General features: G+C 43.8%; 1 protein-coding gene across 1 annotated transcript in view; it reads right to left on the bottom strand.

The window, feature by feature from the left end:
- The window catches only part of LPIN2 (lipin 2), a 63,266-nt gene that overhangs the window by 15,354 nt on the left and 21,231 nt on the right, over window positions 1-26,681 (bottom strand). Inside the window, exons 5-14 of the mRNA XM_066579606.1 lie at window positions 20,975-21,082; window positions 20,303-20,426; window positions 19,505-19,826; window positions 16,567-16,666; window positions 15,204-15,391; window positions 12,786-12,879; window positions 12,274-12,343; window positions 12,070-12,156; window positions 11,849-11,928; window positions 8,515-8,656 (exon numbers count right to left, since the gene is read on the bottom strand). Coding sequence (XP_066435703.1) covers window positions 8,515-8,656; window positions 11,849-11,928; window positions 12,070-12,156; window positions 12,274-12,343; window positions 12,786-12,879; window positions 15,204-15,391; window positions 16,567-16,666; window positions 19,505-19,826; window positions 20,303-20,426; window positions 20,975-21,082 — 1,315 coding nt within the window. The remainder of the gene's footprint in view (window positions 1-8,514; window positions 8,657-11,848; window positions 11,929-12,069; window positions 12,157-12,273; window positions 12,344-12,785; window positions 12,880-15,203; window positions 15,392-16,566; window positions 16,667-19,504; window positions 19,827-20,302; window positions 20,427-20,974; window positions 21,083-26,681) is intronic.

Here is a 26,681-nt window from a genome sequence, read left to right as displayed (position 1 = left end):
TTTATAGGGCTGCGGCGTACAGTATGCACAGATAATAAGTAAATCATCTGCTGTGTAGTACAGACACTAGGACAGCTGTTCGGGTCATCACGCACTGCTCTTGCCTTATTAAAGACACGCTGCAGGAGTTTTCTATAAATGCAGTCGTGTTTCCTAACCTGCATTTACAGTGTTCTCCTCCCCATTTAGTAGCATACAAACCTGGAATAGAGAGGTTTATTTATTGGGGGGGGGGGGGGGGGATTATTTGAGTTGGATAGCCTAGCCCCTACCACATTAAAAGGTGCATTTCTTTTTTTAATTTTAATGTGACAATACAATTAAGACAAAGACAGAACTTTAAATGGAGCGTAAGTATTGACTTTCACAGAGTGAATACTTAAGCATGTTACACGGGACGACAGCCATCTAAAGCAAAGTTTTTCAGGTCTGGTCCTCAAGAACCCCTAACAGGTCATGTTTTCAGGATTGCCTCAGTATTGCACAGGTGATGTCACTATTGTCAGTACCACAGGTGTTCTTACTACAGGATATCCTGAAAACATGACCTGTTGGGGATCCCCAAGGACTGGAGTTTGGGAGACAGTGGTCTAAACGACTGCACATGCGCTGAGGTCACCGCTAAGGCCTTTAGCGATTGTGCAGGGAGTTTAGACGGAAAAACGTGTTGCTGCATCGCAGGTAATGCGCTGAGCGAGAATCCTATGTATAGCACTGAGCGGGGAGCGTTTACACGGAACGAGTAGCTAGTGATAGTTTTTAGGCAGACTGAAAGTGAGCGATAACGACAACTGAAGAAATAGGGAGCGACTTTTTTTGCATTTACACTGCACGATTATCGCTCAAAATTTGTTTGTTTCGTGTGAGCCTGACCTTCATTATTTTGTAGAATACAGTGGTACCTCAGCGTGCAAGTGCCTCAGTTTGCGAGCAGGCTCGCTCCCAAAGCTTTGCTCCGATTTAGGAGCAAGAACTCAGATTACGAGTCTGCTTCGCATTCCACGCAGGGAGTCCCTTCATCACTGAACACTGTGATAGCACTGTCACAGTGTGCAGTGACAAGGGGGCTCCCCGCAAGGAGTCAAGAATCTCCTGCCACAGAGGATCACGAAGCGCCGCCATTGATTTAAGTGAGGCTGCCACTGCACTTGAAAGCAATAGGATGCTGGCACCCCTGCAGTGATTTTTGGGGAAGGGCTTTAAATATATTACTATACTATATATAGATCTATATATATATTTTTTTTCCACCTCTCTGCAGCTACTGGGGCCCAGCCGCATGTAGCCGCATCTTCTCCCTACACTGCACTGAAGTTCTTTCATCAAGCGGGGATTTAAAATCTCCACCTGCTGAAAGAGTTGTATCTGATTGGCTGGGCACTCAGCCAATCGCAGGCAGCGCTGAGCCATTCAATGAATGACAGCTGAGTGCTGCCTGTGCTTGGTCACAGCACTCAGCCAATCACAGGCAGCGCTCACCAATTCACTTAATTTAAGTCAGTTTTTTTTTTTAAACACACATACTATGGAGGATTTTCAGGGAAGGGCTTATATTTAAAGCCCTTCCCTGAAAATCACTGCAGGGTTGCGTGCAGCCCATTCCTTTCAGTAGGGCCGCCGGCAGCCCCATTAAAAGGAATGGCAGAACAGATTAATGCCGTTTCCATTCATTTCAATGGGGAAACTGGTTTTGACATACGAGCATTTGGATTAAGAGCTCTGTCACGGAACGAATTAAACTCTTAACCCTCTCACTAATCTGCACATTGGATTGGGGATGAAATTCTAGTGTCACAATAATCCTTTTAAATACATTTTGAATCAAAAGTCTTTTTTGCAGCTTTGATCAAAAACAGTGTTGGGCAGCTCCAGAGGCCAACAACAGCAGGGAAGTGGGAGAGGTTAAAAATACCCTGTTTCCCCAAAAATAAAACAAGGTCTTCTATCAATTTTTGCTTCAAAAGATTTTACCTTTTTTTTTTTAATACATATAGCTGCCTGGACACTATTTAAATTGACTTTTTATTGACCGTAATTAATTTTGGTTTAATTGAGCTTGTTTTGACAGCTGCTACTGTCCGTGCTCCCATTCTTCTCCGTCAATCACCTGATGCGCAGTCATTTCAATAGAAAATCTATAAAAATGTTTGTTTATGCTGATAAATTCTGAATAAAAGGCCAACTGGTGTTTTTTTTTGCGAAATAAAACAAAGAGGCGTTTTAATGGTCCCATAGATGCTCGCTCACAGCTTTGCTAAAATGGAGGTGAAGCGGGGCAGGAAATGTTCTCCCACACCCCAACCGCCTCCATTCCCTACAATCAGCCGTTCAGTGTAAATAGCAGTCGTTCACTTTTGAACGCTGTTGTTCACTTTTCTGCATGCAGGAGCTGAACGAGAATCTTTCAGTTGCTGCATGCGTTTACATAAGATTCTGAACAATCATCATCGTCGTCGTCCCGAGTAAAAGGGCCATTAGGCGTACCTCGCCTTCAAAATGCGGTAATAAAATTTACACACAAGTAGACATAGAGAACAAGAATGCAATGTTTGAGTGCAGCTGGATTGCTCCGTTTTAGAACGCATTGACTCACCAAAGAGACCATCTGGTTCCACGGAGTCACGTGGTGCATCATATCATCCATCTCAGCTGGCCATAGATGTAAAGATTTGACTATGGAGAAAGTCTTTGAAGTATTGCAGTGGAAACTTGCAGGGTAGGATGTTTTTCATTTTTAATGTACACTAAGGGGTCTATTAGCTAGGATGCCAGGGAACGTTTCTTATATGAATAAGACAGATTCTATTAAGATGGGTCACTGTGGGAAAGAAACATCCCTAGAAGTTTCCATTATATATACACTTTAGATGAAATTGTCTGCAGTAAAGATCAATGATAAACATAACCAAATCAAATAAAAACCATAAGGCTATGCACATATGTAGCCCATTACCTGCAGTGGAAAATACACTGCAGATTTGCACTAAACAATCACAGAAGCCACTGTTATACATTATCAGGGTAAAACAAAAAAAAAAAACTTATATAAAAGTAATTTAAAAAAAGATATCCACTCCTGGAGGGAGCAGGGAAGCCATCCTTTTTTCTATGTAGAAGGGGGGGGGGGGGCTGAAAAACATTTTATAATGCCTTATGGTGTTCACTAATAATACAGAGCACCCGCCCTGAAAAGGGCAACCTCAGTCCTAGACTAAAAAGGGATAGACAAAGAAAAACCAAAAATGTAAAGAGGACTTGAAACAGAGAAATATTAATGGTTTGTTAAGATATGCCACAGAGAGAATAGTTTCGAAACACACATAAAGATCAACCACTATGCAGAAGATTTCCAGTAATCCAGGATGGCCTTGTTATAGAGCAGGAACAATGTTTCACATATTATCTTAACACACTTAAAATAAATCTATGACACTCATGTGTAGTCCAATTGTCAGAAACATCCTATGCATTTCAAAACAGATAAGAATATCATAAGACCGGCTAACATGGACGGAAACTTTTTTTTTTCTTCATCATGGATTCTCAGCTATTTCGATTAAAAGGGATTTGAAATCAATGAGAGCCGTGCCTGCAGTTACAAGCGCCGGCCACTACACAGATGTTGGCGTGGAGACTTCCGCTCCAACCTCTGTTATTTGGCGCCGCTGAAAGCATGCACCCGCTCAGCTGATTGGTCTGGGCACCGAGAGACGGACCCTAGCCGATCAACTATTGATGACCTATCCTGATGAGAGATCATCAATAGCACTACACTGGAAAACCCCTTTAATGTGTCAAAGGACATTGTAGGTCAATGAAAATGAAAAGACTTGCTAACGATCCTACCTCACAATATCAGGAAGAATTAAGGGAGATCTTGGTGGAAGCCCTTGAAGAACAATTAATAGAGAAGGAAAAGGAAATGTAAACTTCTTAACAACTTAGACCTTCTACGGTCTTCCGAAAATGCACAAGGGCTTTAACCCTTTAAAATAATCGGCCCATCATGTCAGGTATTGACAATCTCATACAGAATGTTGTCATCTATGTTGAGATTTTGCACCCATTTATCCTGACACTACTGTCGTATTAGAGACTACTAATATTTTCCTAAAATTGAGGAGTCTGGTACTTAGAGAACATGCTGCTTAGCAGTATCGATGTGGAGGCGCTGTACACCTCTGTTCCACATGAATGGAGGGGATTGATTTTTTTTTTTCCCCCCTAAAAAGTCGTAGTATCCACCATAGATACCCTTTGTCAAGAATTTTTACAATTCATTTTGACTCAACTACTTTCTCTTTGATTTGCGGGATTTCCACCAGCTCAGGGTCGCATGGGTAGCCCAGTGATGCCCACGTATGCCAACTTGCTCCTAGGCTGGTGGGAGGTCACCTGTGTTTTTGGGGACGCCCCTTCACATTTTCCCTACAGTATTATTTACTGGGGACATTATATATGTGATTTGGTCCGGGTGTGAACATCCTTTACATAGGTTTTTTGCTAAACTAAACCTTTATCTTTTATCTCAGGATTTTTTTGACAGAGCACAATTGAAATTAATGTATTTGATCGAAATCCTCTCCTTTATTTGTATTTAAGTATTGTGTGTTAGAGATTAGATTGAATTTATTTATTTTATTGGGCATGCACCAAATTACGCAAAAAAGCTCACTTTTCATTCTCTAAATTGCATTAACGCTCAGATAACACATGCTATACATGCACATCACTGTTTGCTCACGCGTGCTCATTACGGGATCCCTAATGAGTTTACCTGTGCCTTTACACAAGCATGCACATTGCCATAGGGGCGATACTAATGCCAAACATTATACCTGCACTCAAAAACAGGGAGCGCATCCCTCTTGATTGATGGGTTATAGAATGCATCAGCGATCATAGTTGCCCTCACATCTTAGGCCCCCTGTCCACAGGCGTTGCAGTATCCCACGGCGAATCTCAGCCGCGGGAGCCGCCGCCCGGGAGCAGGAGCTGGATCTCAGCAGTCAGCCTATCTGACAGATAGGCTCACCGCGGAGAATCGCAGCAATTCACAGAATGCTGCGAACTGCCAGCCACGAGTTCGTGGACACGAGGCCGGCGATTTACCGCCGGCGAAATCACTGCCATGGACAGGGGGCCTAAGTCAGTCCTCATCTGACCATAATCCCCATCACATCTCTGTATGGAGCAGACTGGGACCGATTCTACGATTTTGGATCAGGACCGTGAGTGCATCTCATCCTGAATAGACCCAATATGTGGTTTTCCCAATAACGTTTTCCAATGTTTACTTTCTATTTCTCTTGGATGTTTTTTGTATACATCTTACAGAAATGTTGTCTATTGATCTGTTTATCTATGAGGTCTTTGGTATTTAAAATTTGCTCTTTCGTGACAACATATATCCAATGTGGCATTAAGATCGGAGGATCTACATTTCATGGCAATACCCTTGTCTATGAGGACCTGTTCCTTTCGATAGTAACATCTATTTGAGGTACCATTATGATCCTGGTATAAGGGACTGCATTTAGGTACAGTGACACTGGTCTACAACTCGAATCCCTGATGAGCCTAAGTAATTGTTTGGTGAAAAGTGTAAGATTTCCGACAAGTGGACTACATATGAGCCATCCTCTTATGGTACATCTGAAAAGGCCATCAATATTATTTCTTTATTTCAAGTCCTTTTTTGTTTTGCCCCTTCAATTAGGGCTTATTAAGGATATATAGAGTGATGTATCAGCAACGGTTCACCCTTTTCGGGGCAGGTACTCTGCAGAGCATTATAGGAGATTTTTTACAGTGCTCCCCCTTTCTACATATACTTTCCATGTTTTCTCTGGTCCCTTCCTCTTGGATATCTTTTTACATTTAAAAAAAAAAAAAAAAAAAAAAAAAAAAAGGTTTTACCCTTAAAATGGTGGCGACTTCTATGATTAATGATATTTTTTTTTTACCGTATGACAAATTATCTTTCTTTCAAAGGGATTTAATTTCTTGGATTCTGTGATATATATAGATCTGCACCTAAATCCATACCGAACAGCAGATTTCACCCCCTCACTGAAAGATGTGAAATCTGCACTAATAAGTCACACCATAGATTGACATATTCTAGATTTATGACCCGTACCTCTGGTCAATTTAGGCTGCCTGCCCTCGGGCGTTGTAGTATCCCGCAGCGGAGAGCCCCCGCTGCGGAGCAGGAGCAAGAGGATGTATCTCCACTGTGAGCCTATCTGACAGATAGGCTCACCACGGAGAATTGTGGCAATTCGCAGCATGCTGCAATTTGCTGGCCGCGAGCGGAGAATGGAAAGCGTGTAAAGCTTGCACTGCGCAGCCCGCGGCCGGATTATCACCGCGGGGAAAGCTGTGAGAAAACGCCCATGGACAGGCAGCCTTACTCTGCAAGTTTTTTCAGAGTACGGGATTTTGCTAAATCCTATTAAATTTTGCTGCCACAAACTTTCCACAGCCAATTCCATAGAGGAAGTTCCACCATGTGAACATATCCTAAAACACATGCAAACAGTTATCAGTTCTCTAAAAGCTTGACATGACATGTAGACAATCCCATCACAAGGAAATATAAAACAGATTAAAAAAAAAGAAAAAAGACTGCCATATACTTACTGATATGCTGATACAAGAGGGGTTTTAACACTACATCCCTCAACATGCCTGAAACTCTGTATATGCCCTTTTTTGTGCAAGAATAGTACCAAGTAGCTTCCCCCTCAGTATAAGGGCTTATTCACAGGAGCGTATATTGGCAGCCGTTTTCACGGCTGGCACATATACGCTACCATCTGAGCTGTGTTCCCCTTTTCCTCTCCCTCACCAGCAGCTCTGCCCCTCTGGCTGTTTGCAATGGGGAAGGGTGGAGCTTAGCTTCACCCCTGTCCCATTCCCTCCCATTGCAAACAGCCGAAGGGGAGGAGAGAGTCAGAGAGCTGGTGAGGGGGAGGAAAGGAGAAACACGGTTCAGATGGTAGCATATATCGGCCGGCTGTGAAAACAGCCGATATACGCTCCTGTGAATAAGTCCTAAGGTTGGTGTGTGAGTGGCTGCTCATCAGTGCTTATCACAGTTATAGACTAAAATGTATATACTTTAATGGAAATTTAACTTAAAAACATGAATGGGCTCACACACATGCGTATCGCATGGACGAACAAAACAACCACACAAAAACACAAAGGTCGCCTCTTCCTTATCTCAGGAAACTTATGGAGGTTAGAAAAATCAATATTGATAAAGGACTACTAATGTTATGTCCTCTATTTTTTATTTGTATCACATAGGAGGTAGGAGGAAGGCTCTATCTGCTGTAGGGCGCCTGTAAGTATAATGCCCCCCGCAGAGTATTTTAGGTAGAGAACCTCTTCCTAACAAAAATTCGCCCCTCTGTGATTACAATATAGCGCTTAGCGCATGACGAGATGGTTCAAATAGGAGAAACTCCAAGAGAACTAGACCCTTATGCGCAAGAATTACGGCGCAGACCAGGGTTATTCAATTGCAGTATGCTCGGCTCAACGTGTTTACCCACACGAATGTGGTTCATCAGGAGCACAAATATTTTGAAGAAAGAATGATAAATCAGGATGATAACTGATTCTGCTTTTTGTTGTTTTTTCGTGATAAATAGATATTTTAAAATATTAGAACAGGGTGGCTTGGGAAAGCGCAATTTATGTGCTCGATCATATATCGACTGGATCACAGCATCTGATTTATTCAGGACAATTTCGAGCACTAAATCGCCATGGCGTGTCTCTATAGCAAGGTTCTTGGGAAATCCACACAATGGATAGCTGTAGTGAAAAATAACAGTACAGCTAGGGCTGAATGCGATTCACCACAAAAAGCCCACAAGTAGATCTTGCCCAGAACTAGGTATTGATTGCCGCAGGCAAAAGAAGTTGTTGCAGAGATAAATGCAACAGCCCCAAAAAGGCTAATAAGCCCTAGAGATTTTTTGACCCTTATTTGGTGTATTAGCTGCAGATGGTGCAGCCAGTTTCAAGAGTCAGCAGCTCGTGAACAGCAAATAGTTGTTGCAGAGATAAATGCAACAGCCCCAAAAAGGCTAATAAGCCCTAGAGATTTTTTGACCCTTATTTGGTGTATTAGCTGCAGATGGTGCAGCCAATTTCAAGAGTCAGCAGCTCATGAGCAGCAAATGGTTCTATCATAAAACCCAGTGAGGGTATTAGAGGAGCTATCTAATAGAGCCTGCAAGTAGATGTCAGATATCTAAGTCGTCAAAGTATCCCAAAAGCACCCAATAATAGAAAAACAAATAAATAAAAGGATAAAGCCTGTGGCTCTGATGGTGATCAGTGCCTTGCACCTGTGTTATTGCTCCTCCATTTAATAGTTTGGCTGTCTGTATGTTGAGGGATGTAGTGTTTTTACCAAATTTATCACAAATAAAGTGCAAATCCATTAAATAAACCCATATTAAAAAATGAGGTAAAAAAGAAATTAGGACATACAATTTGGTCTGACGACAATCGTAGGCTTTTCATATAAGTGGTTCCAGTATGACTTTGAAGCTCCACAGGACCAGGCTCCATTTTTATCTGCTTCAATTCCAATGATTCTTCATCACTTGATGAGTTGTCCTCGGTAGACTGCCTAATAAATAGAACACACAGATAACATCGTGAACCATTGCAGAGGGCAGAAGATGAACAGTGGCCAAATAACGCCCTGTACTACCACTCCATCAAAGTTTAGTTTCAACTACGGGTAACCGCACAGCAATACCCAAGTGAACCACTAGACATTCAGGAACTTTCTTAGGAAGCAATCAAGAAATGGTAAGAAAGGGATAAGTATACAGTTGAAGCGGTAACACGCTAAGTGTATAATTCTCCTTGCCATCTGGTCTTTTACTTTGCAACCCAACAAGCTTACTTTTCTAAATGGTTTCAATTTTTATAGTTGTGGAGCGGCACGGGGCCTAGAATAATGCCTGGCTGCAGTCCAGCCTTCGTATCACAAAGGGTTACACAGAGTGAAAGAAGATATTCCAGTCAGTTTATGATTTCTTAACAGTAGATATAGAGTGATTCATTTGGCGCAGCGCAGCTTTCATCAGACGCTTTCTGGTTTGTTTACATAGGACTGACGACAATCCAACAGAAGAGAATCTGCGGAGACATTCTTAATAGAAAAAGCTCTTAAAATTCACTGGGCCACGGATCTGACAATCGGTTATGGCTCCTGTAAAGATGGAAAATCTTATGGCAGTGCGCACACGTAAACAAAATCCTGTTATGCACAAAGCCAACGATTTCCAATTTGTTGAATCCAATTTAAACCATTGTTTGCATGTTTTCACCAGTGTACTAGCTGTATGCCGGCTCTGATGCACCAATTAGTACCTTTTTATACAAGATACAAAGAATTTCTGCTTTGCAGTGCAAAACGGAATGCACTCAAATTTCTTAATATGTCAAAACTCATTTTTATTGGAAACACATGAGGGGGAAAACCCCAAAACATGGCACTGAAAACCTTCTACACATGGTTACCTTCAGCATAATGACATATCACAGATGTCCTGAAGAGCAAAACTGTCCAGGTCCTGCCCTAGGGAGTGTTGGAGTGCAGTGTGCTCCAACACTGGTTATATAGAATCACAGGCTTTGAAAGTGAGGGATTCCGGGTATGGTCTAATATTTACTTCGTTTATAGATAACACAGGATCCAGTCTTCACAATAATGAGAACGGCTCATCTACTCCCCCTTCTTGCATAGTGGCCTCAGTGGTATGTAGACTCTTCAATTACAATCAATGGCCCACATTTACTACAGAGCTTTATGTCCATTTTTAGGGTAAATTGCACAAAAATACAATTATGAATATGAAAATAGGTTGTACAACAAATTTGTGTTAACATTTGTAACGGTTCTTGCCACTCTCCAAATCTGAAGTAACAGTGGTCTCCAAAAACTTTTTGTTCCAAACTCCTCCATTCGCTCTCTGCAGAGGTTGATTTGTTTTACCGAGTTGCATTGCCTTTAATTGGCTATTGGCAGGTGTTCGTTTCCTGCTTTTTCCATGGCTATATAACTTATGGCATCACCCTGCTATATTGATCATGGCTGTTCATTTTGCACTTGCATTGATCATATTGAGCACCCTGGCTTTACAACTGTATAGGAGGGGCATGGATAGGTAATCCGTCTCACGGCATTTACCTTTGTGTATTTGTCCTAACCCTTTTTGCAAATGTGTCTTAGTAAAGACTAGTTTAACTTGCATCTACACTTCTGCATGCACTCTTCCTTCGTATTTGATTTGTGCATGCAGTATTTGCACACCTCCCCTTTTGTATATTTATTAAGCTGTACCCACTCTGTTCAATGGTGTCATATTTGCCTTTCAAAATGTGACAAATAAAAAAAATTATATCCATCTCAAAAAAAGCCAGTTTTAGTAAATGTGGGCCAATGACCCACTTTTGTGGGTCAGTGTTGCTCCTATAAAGTATAGATCTGAAACTGCTGTTCACAGTCTAGAATTAAAAAAAAGTATATATAGAATGTATAGAATCTAGAATAAAAAGTAAGAAATAAAACAAAGGAAATAACAGGTATTTCCCCATGTTTCTGTTTTGGTATTTTTTTTTGGGGGGGGGGGGGGGGGGGTTAAAACCAACATATCAGTGGATAAGTAGTTCTACTATGAATAGGCATGATCTCAGATGAATGAGCAAAGCTGCGGGATCTCTCAAGAAGCTGCATCTCTAGCGAGCGTCTAATGATCTGTCCAGTTACTATTACTTGAGTGTTCTGGCCCCATTTCTACATATTGGAGCATAAGTCATGTATGGTCATAACTGCATGTGGAAACACGCATTTACCTTATACGGCTTTAAAAACACAACATGCCAAGCGGTAACAAAAAGCAGCTGTAAACAGCAATTGCAGGCGGTTCTCCATTGTTTAATTCTTTTAACAACCGTCTTCTATCAGGTGCATGGAATCTGGCCAGGCATTAAATACGAGGGAGCCAAATGCATCACTTAAGATTTATCACTCCAAACAGGGAAATGGAGAAATGCCTACGGCCTGACCGTTTGCCGGGTGTCATAGCCAACAGTGGGTTTAGCAAGTCAGGACTTATCATTATATCGTATATAAAAGTGCTACAGCAAGAGATCATAAATCAGCCAAGCATAAGAAACGAGAGACAAGACTTATGCAAAGTTTTAGGAATGACGTAAAGAAGTCAATAGTATCGGTTAGCTTTAATTAGTGCAGCTAGTACTGAACAATGTGATGCTGGATGAGCAAATTTCGCAGAGTATTGAAAACCAGAAAAGTACTTTCCCCCCAGCTTTGCATGAAATGTGGCACTGAAAATGTGGGCGTTTGGAATATACTTATAGTTACAAAATGCTTTTTTATGCAGTCAACTTCTTTTGGTCAAGATGGGCCATGGAGCAGACAGCAGATCAGATACCCTTACCGAGAGTTGTTCTTATTGTCAGGAAAGGGGAACAAGTAACCCCTTTAACAGAACATGGGCAAAGCATTGGGGAAAACGAGTAGGTCCATTATTGTAGCGCCTCACCCTAGTTTCCCACTGCCTAAGGAGAAACCCCAAACCACCTTGACACCAGCAAGATATCCTACTCTATGAGCCACTTGAATAGTGGGTGGTAGTGTCCGTGCATCAGTACTGTGCGACAGCGGCCGTACACCAGAACTACACGCTCGGCTGGAAGTATTTTATCAGAACTTAAGGACTGCTTAAAAAGGAAGGGAAAGACAAAAGAAAGAATTGCATGACTTAACACGAAGTAGGAAATCTACCGGATATTAGGCGGCTCCTTTACTTCGGATGCTTGGTCGGTGTTCAGTTCTGTATCCAGCTTTTCTTCTTTTGCATCTGGCTACAGAAAGGCAAATAAAGACTTACTGTCTGTTATCTACAGAAGACATCACTTGAGATTATTTAACTAGGATTAGAGCAAAGATCTGATATTTTGATTGTCTGTAATGTTGTGCACCAACACAATGTCCCGCATCATTACCTGCTTAATACTATCCCTCTTTCTCCAGAACCACCATCTCCTCGACTGCTTTGGCATCTTTTCTTTCACCCATGACTCAACGGTGTTCTGTAGAAAAACCATGCATTAGGAAGCGCTCCAAAATCTAACTAAAGCCATACAAATACACCATGGCCTGGCCATGCATATATACAGCGTAGCTATAAAGAAGCAGGAGGAGGATACCTTTGGTAAGCTCTTCTGGAACACTTGTAGACTCAGGATCATAGGAGCTGCCAGCACCCAGTTATAATACCTGGAAGACAAACAAGTCTGTAAGCTCACACTACAGAGGTGACGGCCGACTCCCTAGGACCTATAGAAGTCTCCGACAAGCGTAGAATGCTAGATCCTTCATTGCCCAATATAATAAAAAGCCTTCTATTTCGATATCTGTTGTACAGTGTGATTCACGTCCACCAACAGTGGGCATAAATAGTTACAGTTAACCACTTCAAGTCTCAATTTTACTCCCGTTACACCAAGCATCATGAATGAAGATGTTTAACCCTGCGTTTACCAGCTCCATCCCCACTGATTAACGCCTCTTGTATGGCCTGCTGTAGGACGACCAATTCCATCAGTGGTATGGCAAAGTTCAGTTTCTGAATGACATAACTTCATAAGTAGTACAAGTCGATTACAAACACTCAAAAAGTAGTTTAAAAAAAAAAAAAAGAAGAACAAAACGTATTTACCTGTTATGGATCCTCACAACAAGGTTAGGATTGTCAATGATTCCTGGGTTTTCTGCAAACTGCTGATAGGTAATAATATGCTCCTTGAATTTCTCTGTATTAAAGTAGATTATCCAGATTAGTATTATACAGGGTGTATATAGATGATATCTAGCACTAGAATGAGTTCTACCTTAGTAATTACTAGATGGGCATTTGTGTGATTCAACGTATTCCCCGATTGACTTTGGTGCAATCTGATGTGTATGTCATACAGTTCAATGGAAAGAGTGCAATGTTTACATTGGGGGTGGGGGGGGGGGGCGCTACACACAAAAATAAATAAATATTATATATATATATACCGTATATACCGGCGTATAAGGCGACGGGGCGTATAAGACGACCCCCCAACTGTCACCTTATACGCCGGTATTCAGTGGAGAAAAAAAAAAAATTTTATTACTCACCTCCCACGGCGTTCTGTCGCGCTCCGGCAGGATGTCGCTCGCTCCGGCAGGCTGTCGCTCGCTCCTCGTCCCCGCCGCAGCATAGCTTTCTGAATGTGGGGCTTGAAATCCCCGCTTCCAGAAAGCTAATACACACGCCGGCAGCCATGACATCATTGAATGGCTGTGATTGGCTAAAGCACACGTGGCTTCAGCCAATCACACTATTCAATGACATCATTGAATGGGTGTGATTGCTAACACGTGCGCCTTCAGCCAATCACAGCCATTCAATGATGTCATTGAATAGTGTGATTGGCTGAAGCCACGTGTGCTTTAGCCAATCACAGCCATTCAATGCTGTCATGGCTGCCGGCGTGTGTATTAGCTTTCTGGAAGCGGGGATTTCAAGCCCCGCATTCAGAAAGCTATGCTGCGGCGGGGACGAGGAGCCAGCGACAGCCTGCCGGAGCGAGCGACATCCTGCCGGAGCGCGACAGAACGCCGTGGGAGGTGAGTAATAAAATTTTTTTTTTTTTACACTTTTTTTTTTTTTTGTATTACCGGCGCATAAGACGACCCCCGACTGCAGAGCAGATTTTTCGGGGTTCAAAAGTCGTCTTATACGCCGGTATATACGGTATATCACATGAAGGTGGGGCATTGTAACACCCGTGTTTCACACTGAAACAAAATAGGCTTATTGCTCCACAACAAACATTTCCACCAGCTGCCCGATACATATGAATGTTCTGCTCGGTCAAATGTTCAGGTGTTTAGGGTGGCAAGCTGCAACCAGACAACTCAGGTGCTGGCTTACCTCCTGCGGAACAAAAGCATCAGGCTTTAAAAGTCAACTTCCGCAGCCCCCCTCCATCTGTCAGGTAAAAGTTGAGCCAGCTCAATAGACATGAGATAGTTGTTCTGCCACACCGTCAGTGGGTTTGGATGACTGAAGTCTAATGTGTATGGGGAATGAGGGTCCTAAGAGTACATGCACACAACCATACTGAAGATCCACACTTCTGAGGCATACAGAGCTGTAATATGACATGGCCATCTGTGGGGAATTACAATACATCTGATCTCCCCTAGAAGCAATGTCATATGGAGTCACCAGCCAGCGACACATGAAGTGCCTATGGAGTTGTAGAGCCGACATACCGACCTTAAAATCCCAACTCTACGAGACTTTTGAAACTGTATAACTATTACACTTCATATTAGCCCACCTGCTGAACTTGTGTTCTGTACCCAAATTTCTGTATGTCAAAGGCCCAATGTCCACGGGGCAAATTTGTATTGCGGACAAGTTGCAGTTGAAGTCATCCATAGGAAGACATGGGCATCCGCAGCTGAATTAAAGCATGCGGATTTGTTGTGTGGAACTTTTGGTCTGGAAAACAAATCGCAGCATGCTCCATTCTGCTGAGATTGCTGCACGGACGGCTTCCATTGATGGTGGCCAGCACTTCCACACACATCCGCAGTGAAGACCCGGACATGTAAGCACTGTCCTCGGCCAGGGTTGGATTCTGCAGCTGGCTCCCACATGCGGAATCCTACCGGCCCGTGGACATGAGGCCTTAGGGTGGTTTCACGTTTGCATTAGGAATTCTGCTTTCCTGTCCCACTTAGGGAGCAGGAAAGGCCCGTGGCCGAACATTTCCGTCTCTGGACAGAACCAATTGACTAATGCGGTCCACCGGCTTTCCGGCTGGAAGAAGCAGCGCTTCATGGGGAATTGGACCAGATGACCCTGGAGGTCCTTTGCAACTCTACCATTCTATGATTCTACCCCCACTGATCAGCACATTATCCCCCATCCCATGAATAGGGAATAACTTGACATTCTGGTACAACCCCTTTAATTACTAACACTGCATAAAAAGAAGAGTTTTCAGCAAATTATTTTTTTAATCGTACTAATGGCTTTCTGTCGTTGGGGATAAACGCCCTCTAGTGGCTGTCCTTGGAGCAGGAGCCTCACCTTTGGAGATCTCTCCATTCTCAGTCAGACCCCCACAGAGAGAAAGTGTGACATCCGGCAAGTCCATAGGAGAATCGGAAAGGCACTCAGTCCCACTATCTGCCGCAGCACTACCGACAGACTGTGGAGACTGAGATCCTGACAGCGTCTCAGACTCCATCCACTGCCTGGAACCAGGATCCGACTCACTGTAACACAGGAAGTTGCACACACAATTACTACAAACAAGCATATGAAATTAGTGATCAGGCGTCAGTAAGTTTACACATTTACTGCCTCAGTTTTTGGGCTAAGTGACACTTTGGAAACTACAGAAGAAAAGTGCACAAGGTGCAACGAATCCAGCTCCATGCAAGTAGCCTCTGTATACTCCGTGCACTACGCAGGATGTGATGGAGACTATGAAACGTGGGAAGGAGAACTAACTGGGATGTAAAAAGGAAAACTGCCATTAAGGACACGTGAGCCCAGCAAGAGGAAAATACATACAGGCTTATTTTCCAATTGGATGAGTTTAAATGGCATGCGTGTTCACAGAAGGCCTGTACTAAAATGTGTCCGGAGCAAAGACCTCTTCCGTCTCAATTTGAAGTGACTTTTGAATTTACGTCATCTGTCACCATGATGTGGCAGCAGTGTTTTGGTATTGTGCCATGCACCTGCATGCCAACAGGAGTGCCAATTGGGTGAAAGCACAATGTGCATCAATCTCAGTACTAGAGTGTCACAAAGTCCCAGCTGTATGACATGCGTGTCAAATGGTGCCCATAAGAGCTGCTGAAGGAAAGTACTATGAGCATCTTCTGTTATTAGTGGTCTGATAACATCACTTCACCAAGGTCACATGATCTCCGTTATTCAATTCATAAAACAGCAATCGCTGAAAATGATGAGGGGGGGGGGGGGGGAATAAAATATGGAAATTCAGTTTAACCTCCTCTCACCATTCCAATCGGGGAGCGGAGATGAAAAAACTAAGAAGGGCCTGGAATCTTTTCAGTTGTGCCGTAAAATCCAACGGGTGCTCCCTCCATTATAGGCCTACCCATGTGTCCTGTAAGCAGATTGGGGCTACAATGGGGGTATTGCTGAATACAGAAGAACCAATGCACTAACATTTGAGGTGTGTCTCCCCAGTTCTCCCTGCTTGAAAGAAAACTACTGAAAGGACATTCGTGAAAAAAAAATTATGGATGTAAAACCTGCACGAATTGCAGAGTAAGCAATGCCTGCAGCATGTACAAGCCATAGAGCCAAGTCTACCCCTGTCAGAATGACAGATGCCATAAAACCCCATGCAAACATGATGACTGGCTGGATTGCAGCTTACACAAAATGTTGGTTGAGTTGCATAAAACCGTACCTTTTGGGGAAATAAAGTGCTGCCACTTCAGGCTCCAACACATTCAGGTCATCCAGATAAATGTCCCCCGGGCCCTGATGTTGGCTCCTCTTCCGTACACCTGTGCGGGTTCAAAACAGGACTAATGAGAACAGTGCTTCCCAGCCTCCAAAACTAATTTTTTCCTATCAGATATTATGGTGAACTATGGTTAGTGGCTGTTCCATTTCTGGGAAACTCACATACTTGAGGACTGAATTATGAGAGCTCCAGTTATCCTCACCTATTTTGGACATACATTTTATACCAAAACGGGATTGATCAGGAGTCCATGGTAGGTCCTATTTACCACCAATAGGATTCTTCATTTTAAGCAAGAAATAGGATTTAATAAATCGACCCCAAACTGCCGCTGTGTGAATGACTTCCTTGGCATTATGTGTAACTAATAGCGCCCAACACTGAATAGGAAGCCGAGAGAGAAACTGATTGCCGGGGACAGAGGGATGGATCGTCATGCTGCCGGGACACAAGATAGTTGGTATTTTTCAACTAGTTGCTTCATTTATTTATTTTAGATGCCTTAGACCAGATTCACAGAAGCAACTGCATATTTATGCGCACACTTATGCTGCATTTTACCTACGCAAATTTTCTTATTGTACTTTTTGCGTGCTGAAATTGTGTGTATTTGCACACACACACAAAAAAAATATATTATATATATAAAAATCATAATAAGCAACAAAACTCTCAGCCATTGAAATGACCAATTAGTTCAAAGGAGTTCAAGATGTGTTCTTTTCCGGTTTCACGGCCAGCTGATATACGCGGTGATCTGATGCATCAGATCACATGGCCGTATTCTTAAGATGTAAAAGCGTCTGGCCGGGCCAATATAGCACCGTGCGTTTTTACGTCTGGCCCAAAAGATAGTTCTGTAACTATCTTTTGGGCCGGAATACGTAGGCCGCTGAATGGGCCCCTATGGGAGCCCATGGCAACAGCCGCAGGTGGAAGGGAGTTTAGCAGGTTGACTGTTAAACTCCCTCCCTCCCTCTGCTCCCTTCCTTCCCTAGCAGGCTCACCTCTGCTCTCCTCTCCACTGGCTCTTGGCAATTGGAGGGGGCAGGATGGCGGTGGAGCTAAGCGCTGTCCCGCCTCCTCCCTTTGCTAGCTGTGGACAAGGGTGGGGCATGGGCAGAGCTAAGCTCCCACCCTCTCCCCACCCCTTGTCCATAGCCATCAATGGGAGGAGGCCCCCTCAGATCGCAAAGAATGAGCGGGGAGGAGAGGTGAGCCTGCGATGGGGAGGGAGGGAAAAGGGGCAATGGCATGGTAGTCTTGGCGTGTATGCGCTGTGACCCATGCCGTCTGAATGGGCGCACGGACATTTGATTTGTTTTATCTCTCCCAATGTAGCGTATGTCGGCCGGCTGTGAAAACGGCGGCCAATACATGCTCATGGAAAAGAAACCTTAAAGTGTTAAATGATGGTTTAAAAGATAGACCTTTATAAGGTAGTTTCTAAAAATAAATATATTAAAAAAATATATATATCATAACACACACACACACACACACACACACACACACACACACACACACACGACCTGAGGAAACAGGAAACTTATAGGTTAGTATAAAATATCATACGTTAGTAGAAGACATTATGAAATGGAAAAATGTCCAAATCACTGGTAACCTGCCAAGAACAAGTCATCCCAATTGATAAAGCACGCATGCCGACTGAGGGATACTGCGAGCATTAGCCAATATCCTACAGATCTGGAGGGACCTCTTGTATACATTAATGCTAATGTTCGCGAGTCACTACAGCTTTTACTTAGACATCTCTCTATCACTTCCACAAATCTTATGATCTGACAAAGATATTGCAAGGAAGTTCACAAGCGGCAGATTACTTTTTGCAGAAGTTTCTGTGACTACAAATAGCTTCCCTTCATCTGAGGTGGTTTGAGGCCTGCATGGATTTCTGAAAAGGCATAGCGGGACGTATGGAAAAGTCTAGGTGATGGTACAACCTCTTGAAGAAAGTGGGACTCAAAGCCAAGACATAATGAAAACACGTCAAGTTTTATCTAGTAATGACGCATTTCAAGGTCAAGTCCTCTTCCGAAGACCACTGGAAGGTCTACCACATTTATCATGGTGACACAGGAAGGTGCAACACGCAAACTGACAGCAGAAACATGGAAAGGGGAGGGTGATGAGAAAAAACTTTAGTACATGCTATATATAAAAAGCCTATACTAGAAAAACACATGACTAGTATGGAGGCTTGTTTAAACCACCACCACCACCACCACATACACAGCCGCATTCTACATCTACCACCTATGAAGATCTGTACTTCATTACCAACATCCATTCAAATGAATGGGACATTCACCAAATTTCTGCATGAAATATGCTGCACAAGAACCCTAAGCGTATGCTCACATGGAGTAAATCCGGACAATAATGTGAGTGAATGGGGTTTATCAGAACTCTATTGACTTTCATTGTGTTATACACAGTTGGAATTCTTGCAGCATTATCTGCCCAAATTCCACAGGGTGTGAACTCACCTAACGGATTCGGATTCACTTAAGTTGGCAGCTTCATTAGCGGAGCACCATGCTTATAGAAGAGCTGCTGGCAGAACGGTCTGAGACCAGCTTGTACTCTCTCCTATTGGATAAACATGCAAGCTTGGCCAGGTCAAACAAGTGTGTGTATGGGATGGCTAGGGGATCTGTCTGCCCAACTATCGCAAGTCTATGATCAGCTTGAAGATTAAACATACACCCATCTCCTAGATTTCGGAATTTCCATTTTGTGCCCAAAAACCCCCTTTAAAAACTCTAGTGACACACTTATACAATGTGATGGAAGCAATCTCCTTAACAATAAGGTACATGTCACTTTTTTTAGTCGATTTAAGCCATATATACACCTTTCTTCTTGCTTGGAGAGTCTGGTTTCAGTGAAGGCTTGACATCAGAGATTGTATCAGCAGCCTCCAGGGAAAGGATCTCTTCCACATTCAGGGAGCTCGGATGGGGTTCAGGTGTGGACGGCTGGTTGGAATCTACCTGAACACTGATAGAATGAGGTCGTGGTTCGGGTCTAAACACAGTGCAAATAGAGTCCTCTATGGATGCCTCCTCCTCGGCTGCCCCAGGCAGCGCCTCCGAACTAATAACTCTAAAGTGCGTGGTTTCGGAAGGTGTAATTGTGGCCGTCCGTGGGTGGTCTGTCCTTTCCTTCTTGCTGACCTAGAAAGATAACCAGATTGCCATTAATTCCTTAAACCCATACTTACATAAGTGTAAATCTTGCCAAGCTATAATATGGAAACTAACCAAAGGATTATGGTTAAAATGTGAAAAATAAAAAAACACTGCTTTAGCAGCACGATACAGCTACTACTTAACCCTTCAACTTCCCCATTTGCACAAAGTTCTACTGAAAATAAGCCCCTGGTCACAGTAAAACCCTGTAAGTGTCCCAAAGCAGCAAAGTACTAGTGGCATGAACCAGAAAAACACCATTAAACTTTGCGAATCCATAAACAGCTTAATTTATGAGTAATGAAGGTCATTGAGATAAATCAGGAAGTCTAACAGCTCGTTAGAAAGTTATAAAACTTTTTACTGCACAACGATTATTCACAAAATTAAAAAATAAATATAAAAACCATTTAAAAACAAACACCGCAGATGATGCATGAAGGATAGAGACCACCACATACCTTGGCTGACTCTGGGAAACCCCCCCATGTCCACTCCATCTGGGGCTCTGCTCTGTGCAGATTGTCTGTAGGTTTAACTTCCAGTTCTGAATCACTTTTTGGACAGGTAGATTGGAAAAATCCACTAAATGGAAAAGGAATTAATATAGAATCAAAAATACAGAACGGATTTCCTCAAAACAATCAATTCTTAAGTTATTTTAACTAATTCTATGTTAAGTTATTAAAACAGCTTTTTAAAAGGGTTTATACACAAGCAGAAAACCATGACTGCTTCCTTCCAACCCCAGACTGTGCATACGTTGGCACTGCTGGCTTGATATGACCAAGGGCAACATCTGCATAACATTGCAATTGGTTTGCTTTGGGTACTCCAGCTTCACATACATATTTTGGAATTAGGATTGCGAGTCCCAATAAGTGATGACAATCTTTGGGTAGCACTGTGGAATCCATTGGTGCTATGCAACAATAAAATTGCAGCTCCATCCCATTCTCTTCAATGGAGCTCAGCTGCATTACCAGACAACCCACCCGGGACAGAAGAAAGCAGTCTAGTTTTTCTCATCTTGTTCAGCCCCTTTACATTTATAAAGGACATTTGTTAGACATCAGAACCAAGAATTCACCACTGGGCTTTCCGATAATCAACTGCATGACTTGGGTAGATACCTTTCTTGTGTGGACCAGTCTCCATCCGATAGGGCATAAAGATCTGATGAATGGCAGATGAAAGACTCCCGATACTCTTCCTCCTTTAATGCAGTGCTTGATGAGGACCTGTAAAATGACAGACCAGGGTTACAGCATTTACATAGTGAATAGAGATGAGCGAGTATACTCGCTCGAGTAATGTGCCTTAGCCGAGTATCTCCCTGCTCGTCCCTAAAGATTCGGGGGCCGCCGCAGCTGACAGGTGAGTTGCGGCGGGGAGCGGGGGGAAGCGGGCGGGAGAGAGGGAGAGAGAGATCTCCCCTCAGTTCCTCCCCGCTCTCCCCCGCCCCCGAATCTTTAGAGACGAGCGGGGAGATACTCGGCTAAGGCACATTACTCGAGTGAGTAGTGCCTTAGCGAGTATACTCGCTCATCTCTAATAGTGAACTAATCAGAAGCTGGTGTCAAGGGAGCAGAATAACTGTAGCGATATCTACTTGATTGGAGAACAAGCATCCAGCCACACATTAGTTAGAAGCGGTACGAGTTGCTTGTTCAATGTCTGTCTCCTAATCAAACAAGGCATATTGGAAGGGATGGAAAGCAATGGTCTGGGATTTGCTGGAGTGTAATGATGACCTATCGATTCTTGGTGCTACTGTCACTACAGTTGGCGCAAGAAGCAGATCGCGCTGACCATAGCGCAGTGGCCTGGGTTGGTATTGCATGGAGTTCAATGGGCTCTGTGCCTCCAACAGGCCAGACTCTGTACGATCTGCACTGGCCGTAGAGACAGCAGCACCGATAATCAGCTTATTGGCAGGCATTCCCCATCAGAGGACAAATCGTAAAATTCCAAAAAGTGAGAGTGAATATAATCAAGATGATTGGGATGCTACGGCTATTATACCTGCTGCATAATTCACCGCAGTGGATTGCCCAACGCTGCTCATATAAAGTGAATAGCTTATTTAGAGATCTTATATCGCGGAAAAAAAGTGCGTGTATTAAATTATAAACTTTGCAGTGTTAAAGAGGATTTCACACGGGGCGGAAATATCACGGAATGTCCATAGTGGGACCGCATAGACAGTCAGCAAGATTTCCGCACTAGAAAGGCAGCTTCAAATCCCGCGCCAATCGGCGTGAGCTTGAAGTGGCTTGTCCGTCTGTATTCTGCTGCAGCCATCGCTCTCTACAGAGAGGAGAGACCCTGCAGCGGAAACAGCGATACAATTTACATGCCACAGATTTGAATTCCACGCGGCATGTCAATTTCAGCGCAGCTTGGCCGCAGTGGACGGTCTGCAGCGTGCATTTTTGCAAATCTCATCCACTTTGCTGCTTAGTCTTGGGCTTAAGATTGACAGCGGAATTTCCGTGCAGAAAGTCTGCGCAGAAATTCCGCCCCGTGTGACCCCAGCCTAAAGCAGAGGGAGGATTAGCTCTGCCTAACCCAATAGCGGACTTCTCAGCCTCCCAGATGCAACATTTTAGAGGGCGGGAGACGGAAGAGATGCAGGATGGCTGGCTGCATTTGGCTTGGCACAACCCAACTTGCACATTAGGTAACCTGATTGTACAAGGGAAATGGTAGATGGGCTATATCCTAGTCACAAGAGAGCAAAGTAGTGACCCCTGAAATCATCATAAGGCATGTATATAAGTATATCTGGTTGATGGTTTAGAACGTGTGCTATTGTATTTCTACATTATATTGGGATATAAAGTTGTTGTACATGGATGGGGGATGGCGAAACTACAGCATTCACTGAAGTCTGGATTGAGATAATTGAAAGTACAACTGACTATCTCTTTAACTTCGTCCCTTTGAGAACAATCTGCAAGGATGGAAAATTCCGTGGACTAATGTTCCTGTTTACTCAGGATGTTGGATGATCTATAGACTGGATACACAAGAGAGAGGGGGGGGGGGGGTGGAAAGCAAGCAATGCGTTTTATTTTAAGTTTTTGTTAAATAAGAAAAAAAAAAAAAAAAAAGGATGAAAATCCCCCCACCCCACCAAAAAAAAAAAAAAATATATATATAAAAATTCCAAGAAGCCCCAGACAACGGCTTTCAGCTCTGAAGCCTGCACAATTGTTCATGCAGCTCTAGAACATAAAGCCTGTACTTTAGGATCATTACCCAGCAATCTAAGTAATGCATTAAGTTTAGTCAACATTTACCTACAATTCATTACATTAGATTGTGACGTGGTAAATAGATCCTAAATTGTAGCCAACGGTTTAATCCAACGATCATGTTCACAGTTCAGTACCAATCATGGTTTGCTGATAATCATATTAGACAGTAGCAGCTCACAGACCCAACATAGCAGCTCACAGACCCAACATAGCAGCTCACAGACCCAACATAGCAGCTCACAGACCCAACATAGCAGCTCACAGACCCAACATAGCAGCTCACAGACCCAACATAGCAACAGCACTTCTGAAAATGTGGGATTCACTTCTGAAACCTGTGTGGTTTTCATGGAATGGAGTAGTGCTGTGAAAGTGCCATTGGTCACGCCTGAAGCGTTGTTTTAAGGCCAGCTGCACACGAGGATTCGCAGTGTGGAATCTGGAGCGGGCATTCGCCGCTGGATTCCGTAGAGAATACCCCCTATAGCATGCTATGACAAAACATGTTTTTGCTCCGCACAAGCGGAAATAAATTGCGATTTTCCACTCGTGGAGAAAAAAAAAACAAAACAAACACAAACACACCACTCTGCAGATTACGCACAGACAGCCACCATTGAAGTCATTGGAAGCCATCTGGCTCGCCGCCCTTCCGCAATGACACTGTTGAAAGGTCGCGGGTATCCACATTGTTGCTTAGCGGCCATGGGGAAAAAAGCCGGGATCTAACAAAAAAAACATAACTGTACTGTACATCTCCGATGGCTCGCCATGCAGACTATCCGCAGCACAGCCGGCAAAAAAAGAAAGCAGGTACGCGGGTGCCGGCTGGGAGCCCACAGCGGAATCTAACCCGGTCGCGTGCAGCCGGCCCTAGAGTGATAAATCTACACCTCTAAAAAAAAAATATTCCCACACGTAGTTCCCTCGCCCCCCCCCCCCACACAATATTAAAAAAGAAAAGAAAATGTCAAACATGCTTTGACCCCTGTGTGCTTGTGTATATAGTGTCCTCACAGAGAAGGGATTGAGCATATTCTCTCTCCATTGAAACAAACAACTTAGTCCCAGTGGGCACGTTTATGGCGGAGTAGACAGAAGCTGGCATGACTGTGTGGCAGGCCTACCACCAAGAGCCCAGCCTTGTATTGTGCGCTGCAGGAATCCCCCCGGCACTGCTACCACTGTGTATTGCACAAACAGGAACTCACATAGTAATCATCCTATAATAGACAGCAGATTTCCTGAATCATCAGCATGTTCTATATATCAGGGGGTTGGTACAGAGAAGACAATGCAATAAAGAGCATTTCAAAGAAAAGTGTTGCAACGCTGTGCCAGTCAGCCAAGTCTATTTACATGCGGTTTATTCCAAGATGCAGATAATCACTCACCAAGGCCGGTAAGCCATGCGAGCCGCGCATCCAACACGCCAGGGAAAAAGGGAATTTACAGAGAATTAGGGCCACAAATACCGGTGCTACAGCTCTCATCTAGAGGCAAGGCCAGCTTCAGAGGAGCAGATTTAAATACATCTGTGTTACAGATGACATTACAACCGCATCTCATCAGTATTGGTTTTATGTTCTACTAGGTAGATACGGATCCGTATATGCCCAATAGAAATGAATAGCAACACGAAGAAAGAAATAAGGGGGGGGGGAGAAGATAGGTCATGCCATTTTCTTTTCTCTAAAGATTAATATATATTATAGCGAATTTCAAGGCTAATCATCGGGGCGTATTCCCGTCGGAAATCTCACGGTTTGGCCGCAGCAAAAACCGTGAGATTTCCAGCAGGAGAACCGCCGCGGTTTAAGCCGCGGCGGCTTTAAAGCGGCCCGGCCGCTCGCTTTTCCGTTGCGGCCGGCGCTCCATAGAGGAGAGCGCGACCGCGACGAAAATAAGAAAAAAAAAAAAGTAAATAGACATGCTGCATCTACTGAAACCGCGGCTGCGGCAGCCGCAGCCGCGGTTTCAGCCGGACTTACCGCAGCGGATTGGCCGTCCCGTGTGGACAAGATTTCTGAGAAATCTCGCCCACATGGCTGGCTAATCCCGAGATTAGCGGCCGCGGGCAGATTGGCCACGGCAAATCCGCCCTGTGTGAACCCAGGCTAAAGGGGGCCAACGACTGAACAATGAATGGGAAATTATTCTCGTTTGTTATTCATTTGACTAGGCAAAACATAGTTGTCCCCTCGTTCTCATGTTGTTGCGTGCGAACAGCGATCGCTGAGTCTTTCACATTCATGTGTACAGTGAATGAACAGCTGAATGATTCGTGAACGCAACTCTGAACAAGCTTTATCGTGCAAATGATTTATGGCTCTGTGCAAAAGCAGCCTTAGAAAGTGCACAGCGGAGTGACACCACACAGAGGGCCAGCTATGCGACCAGTCTTCTACAAGCATGGGCCGCGCCGCTGCTGAACAGCAACCAGGGGTAGAGGGGCATAGAGGAGTGCTATGGACTTATAGGGGTGCTATGACTGCTTAATATGCTTATTGCAACAAGACAGACTTATGGGGGCACTAAGAAGGCAGTATTCACACCATATATCCATGTATGTGCGCCTGAACAAGGAATGCAGCGGTACCTTTTTGTTTTCCAGCCGGGGCTCCCATCTTGAGATACCAACAGAGTTCTTCCCACTCCGTATGCAAAATTAGTGTTAAACGGCCCTCTTTACTAAACGACTCCACCCGCTCTGCCCCTGGAGACGTCATGCGGCACCCCGGGATCAGGCGCTTGAGTGTAAAGTCATGTGGGAGTCCGCGCATGTGCCCGATCCCTTAGAGAAGTGCAGGTGCGTTTAGTGCAATGCATGCCGTCTCCAGCAAGCAGAGCTGGAGGAGTCATTCAGTAAAGTGGGTCTATTCAAGGTGGAGACGGCAGAGAGAGCCTGACCCGCTTAGTGAACAGTCCCCCATCAATTAGCATACGGTGCGGGAAGATCTCCAGTGGCAATATCCAAAGATAGGAGTCTCAGCTGAAAGGAAAAAAAAATAAAAAAAGTTAGCGGTGCCGCTGCACTCCTCATTCAGGCGAACAAGCAAAGATATATAGCGTTAATAGGGCAAAAACAACATAAAAGGCTTCTTTAAGGCCCAACTCACACATGCGTAATTTCATTGTGTATAACATGCATGTAAAAGAAGAACACAACATGTTCTATTTTATAGCTTATTAGATGCGGTAAATCCTTCTGGTTCTCAATGGGTGTGTAATAAACGCCGTACATAGGCCATTACATTGTGTATGTGCTGGGTTTATATGCAATGTCGCTAAGTAACAGAGCAGGAAATTAAAGAAAAAACACAAGCAAGACTGCGCATGACAGCGATGGTGAGATATACCGTCATGCGCAGTCAAAAAAAATTAAATTTGCTGCCACACGTGGCGATACCCCGGCCCACACAGCAGTAAAACGCTGTGTTATATATGCAGCGTTTTACCACGTGTTCGTGTGAGCCCGGACTAACTTGTGGGGGTACTCAGGAGGCAGTGCTAAAGGGAGGAGGGAGGAGAAAGCACAAATGGGGCAATATTACAGTGTAGGTAGAACTGAGAGGGG

Source organism: Eleutherodactylus coqui, chromosome 9 (assembly GCF_035609145.1).
Source record: "Eleutherodactylus coqui strain aEleCoq1 chromosome 9, aEleCoq1.hap1, whole genome shotgun sequence".
Classification (NCBI taxonomy): domain Eukaryota; kingdom Metazoa; phylum Chordata; class Amphibia; order Anura; family Eleutherodactylidae; genus Eleutherodactylus; species Eleutherodactylus coqui.
Note: the sequence above shows the minus strand (reverse complement) of the source record. Positions and strands in the feature narration are given on the sequence as shown.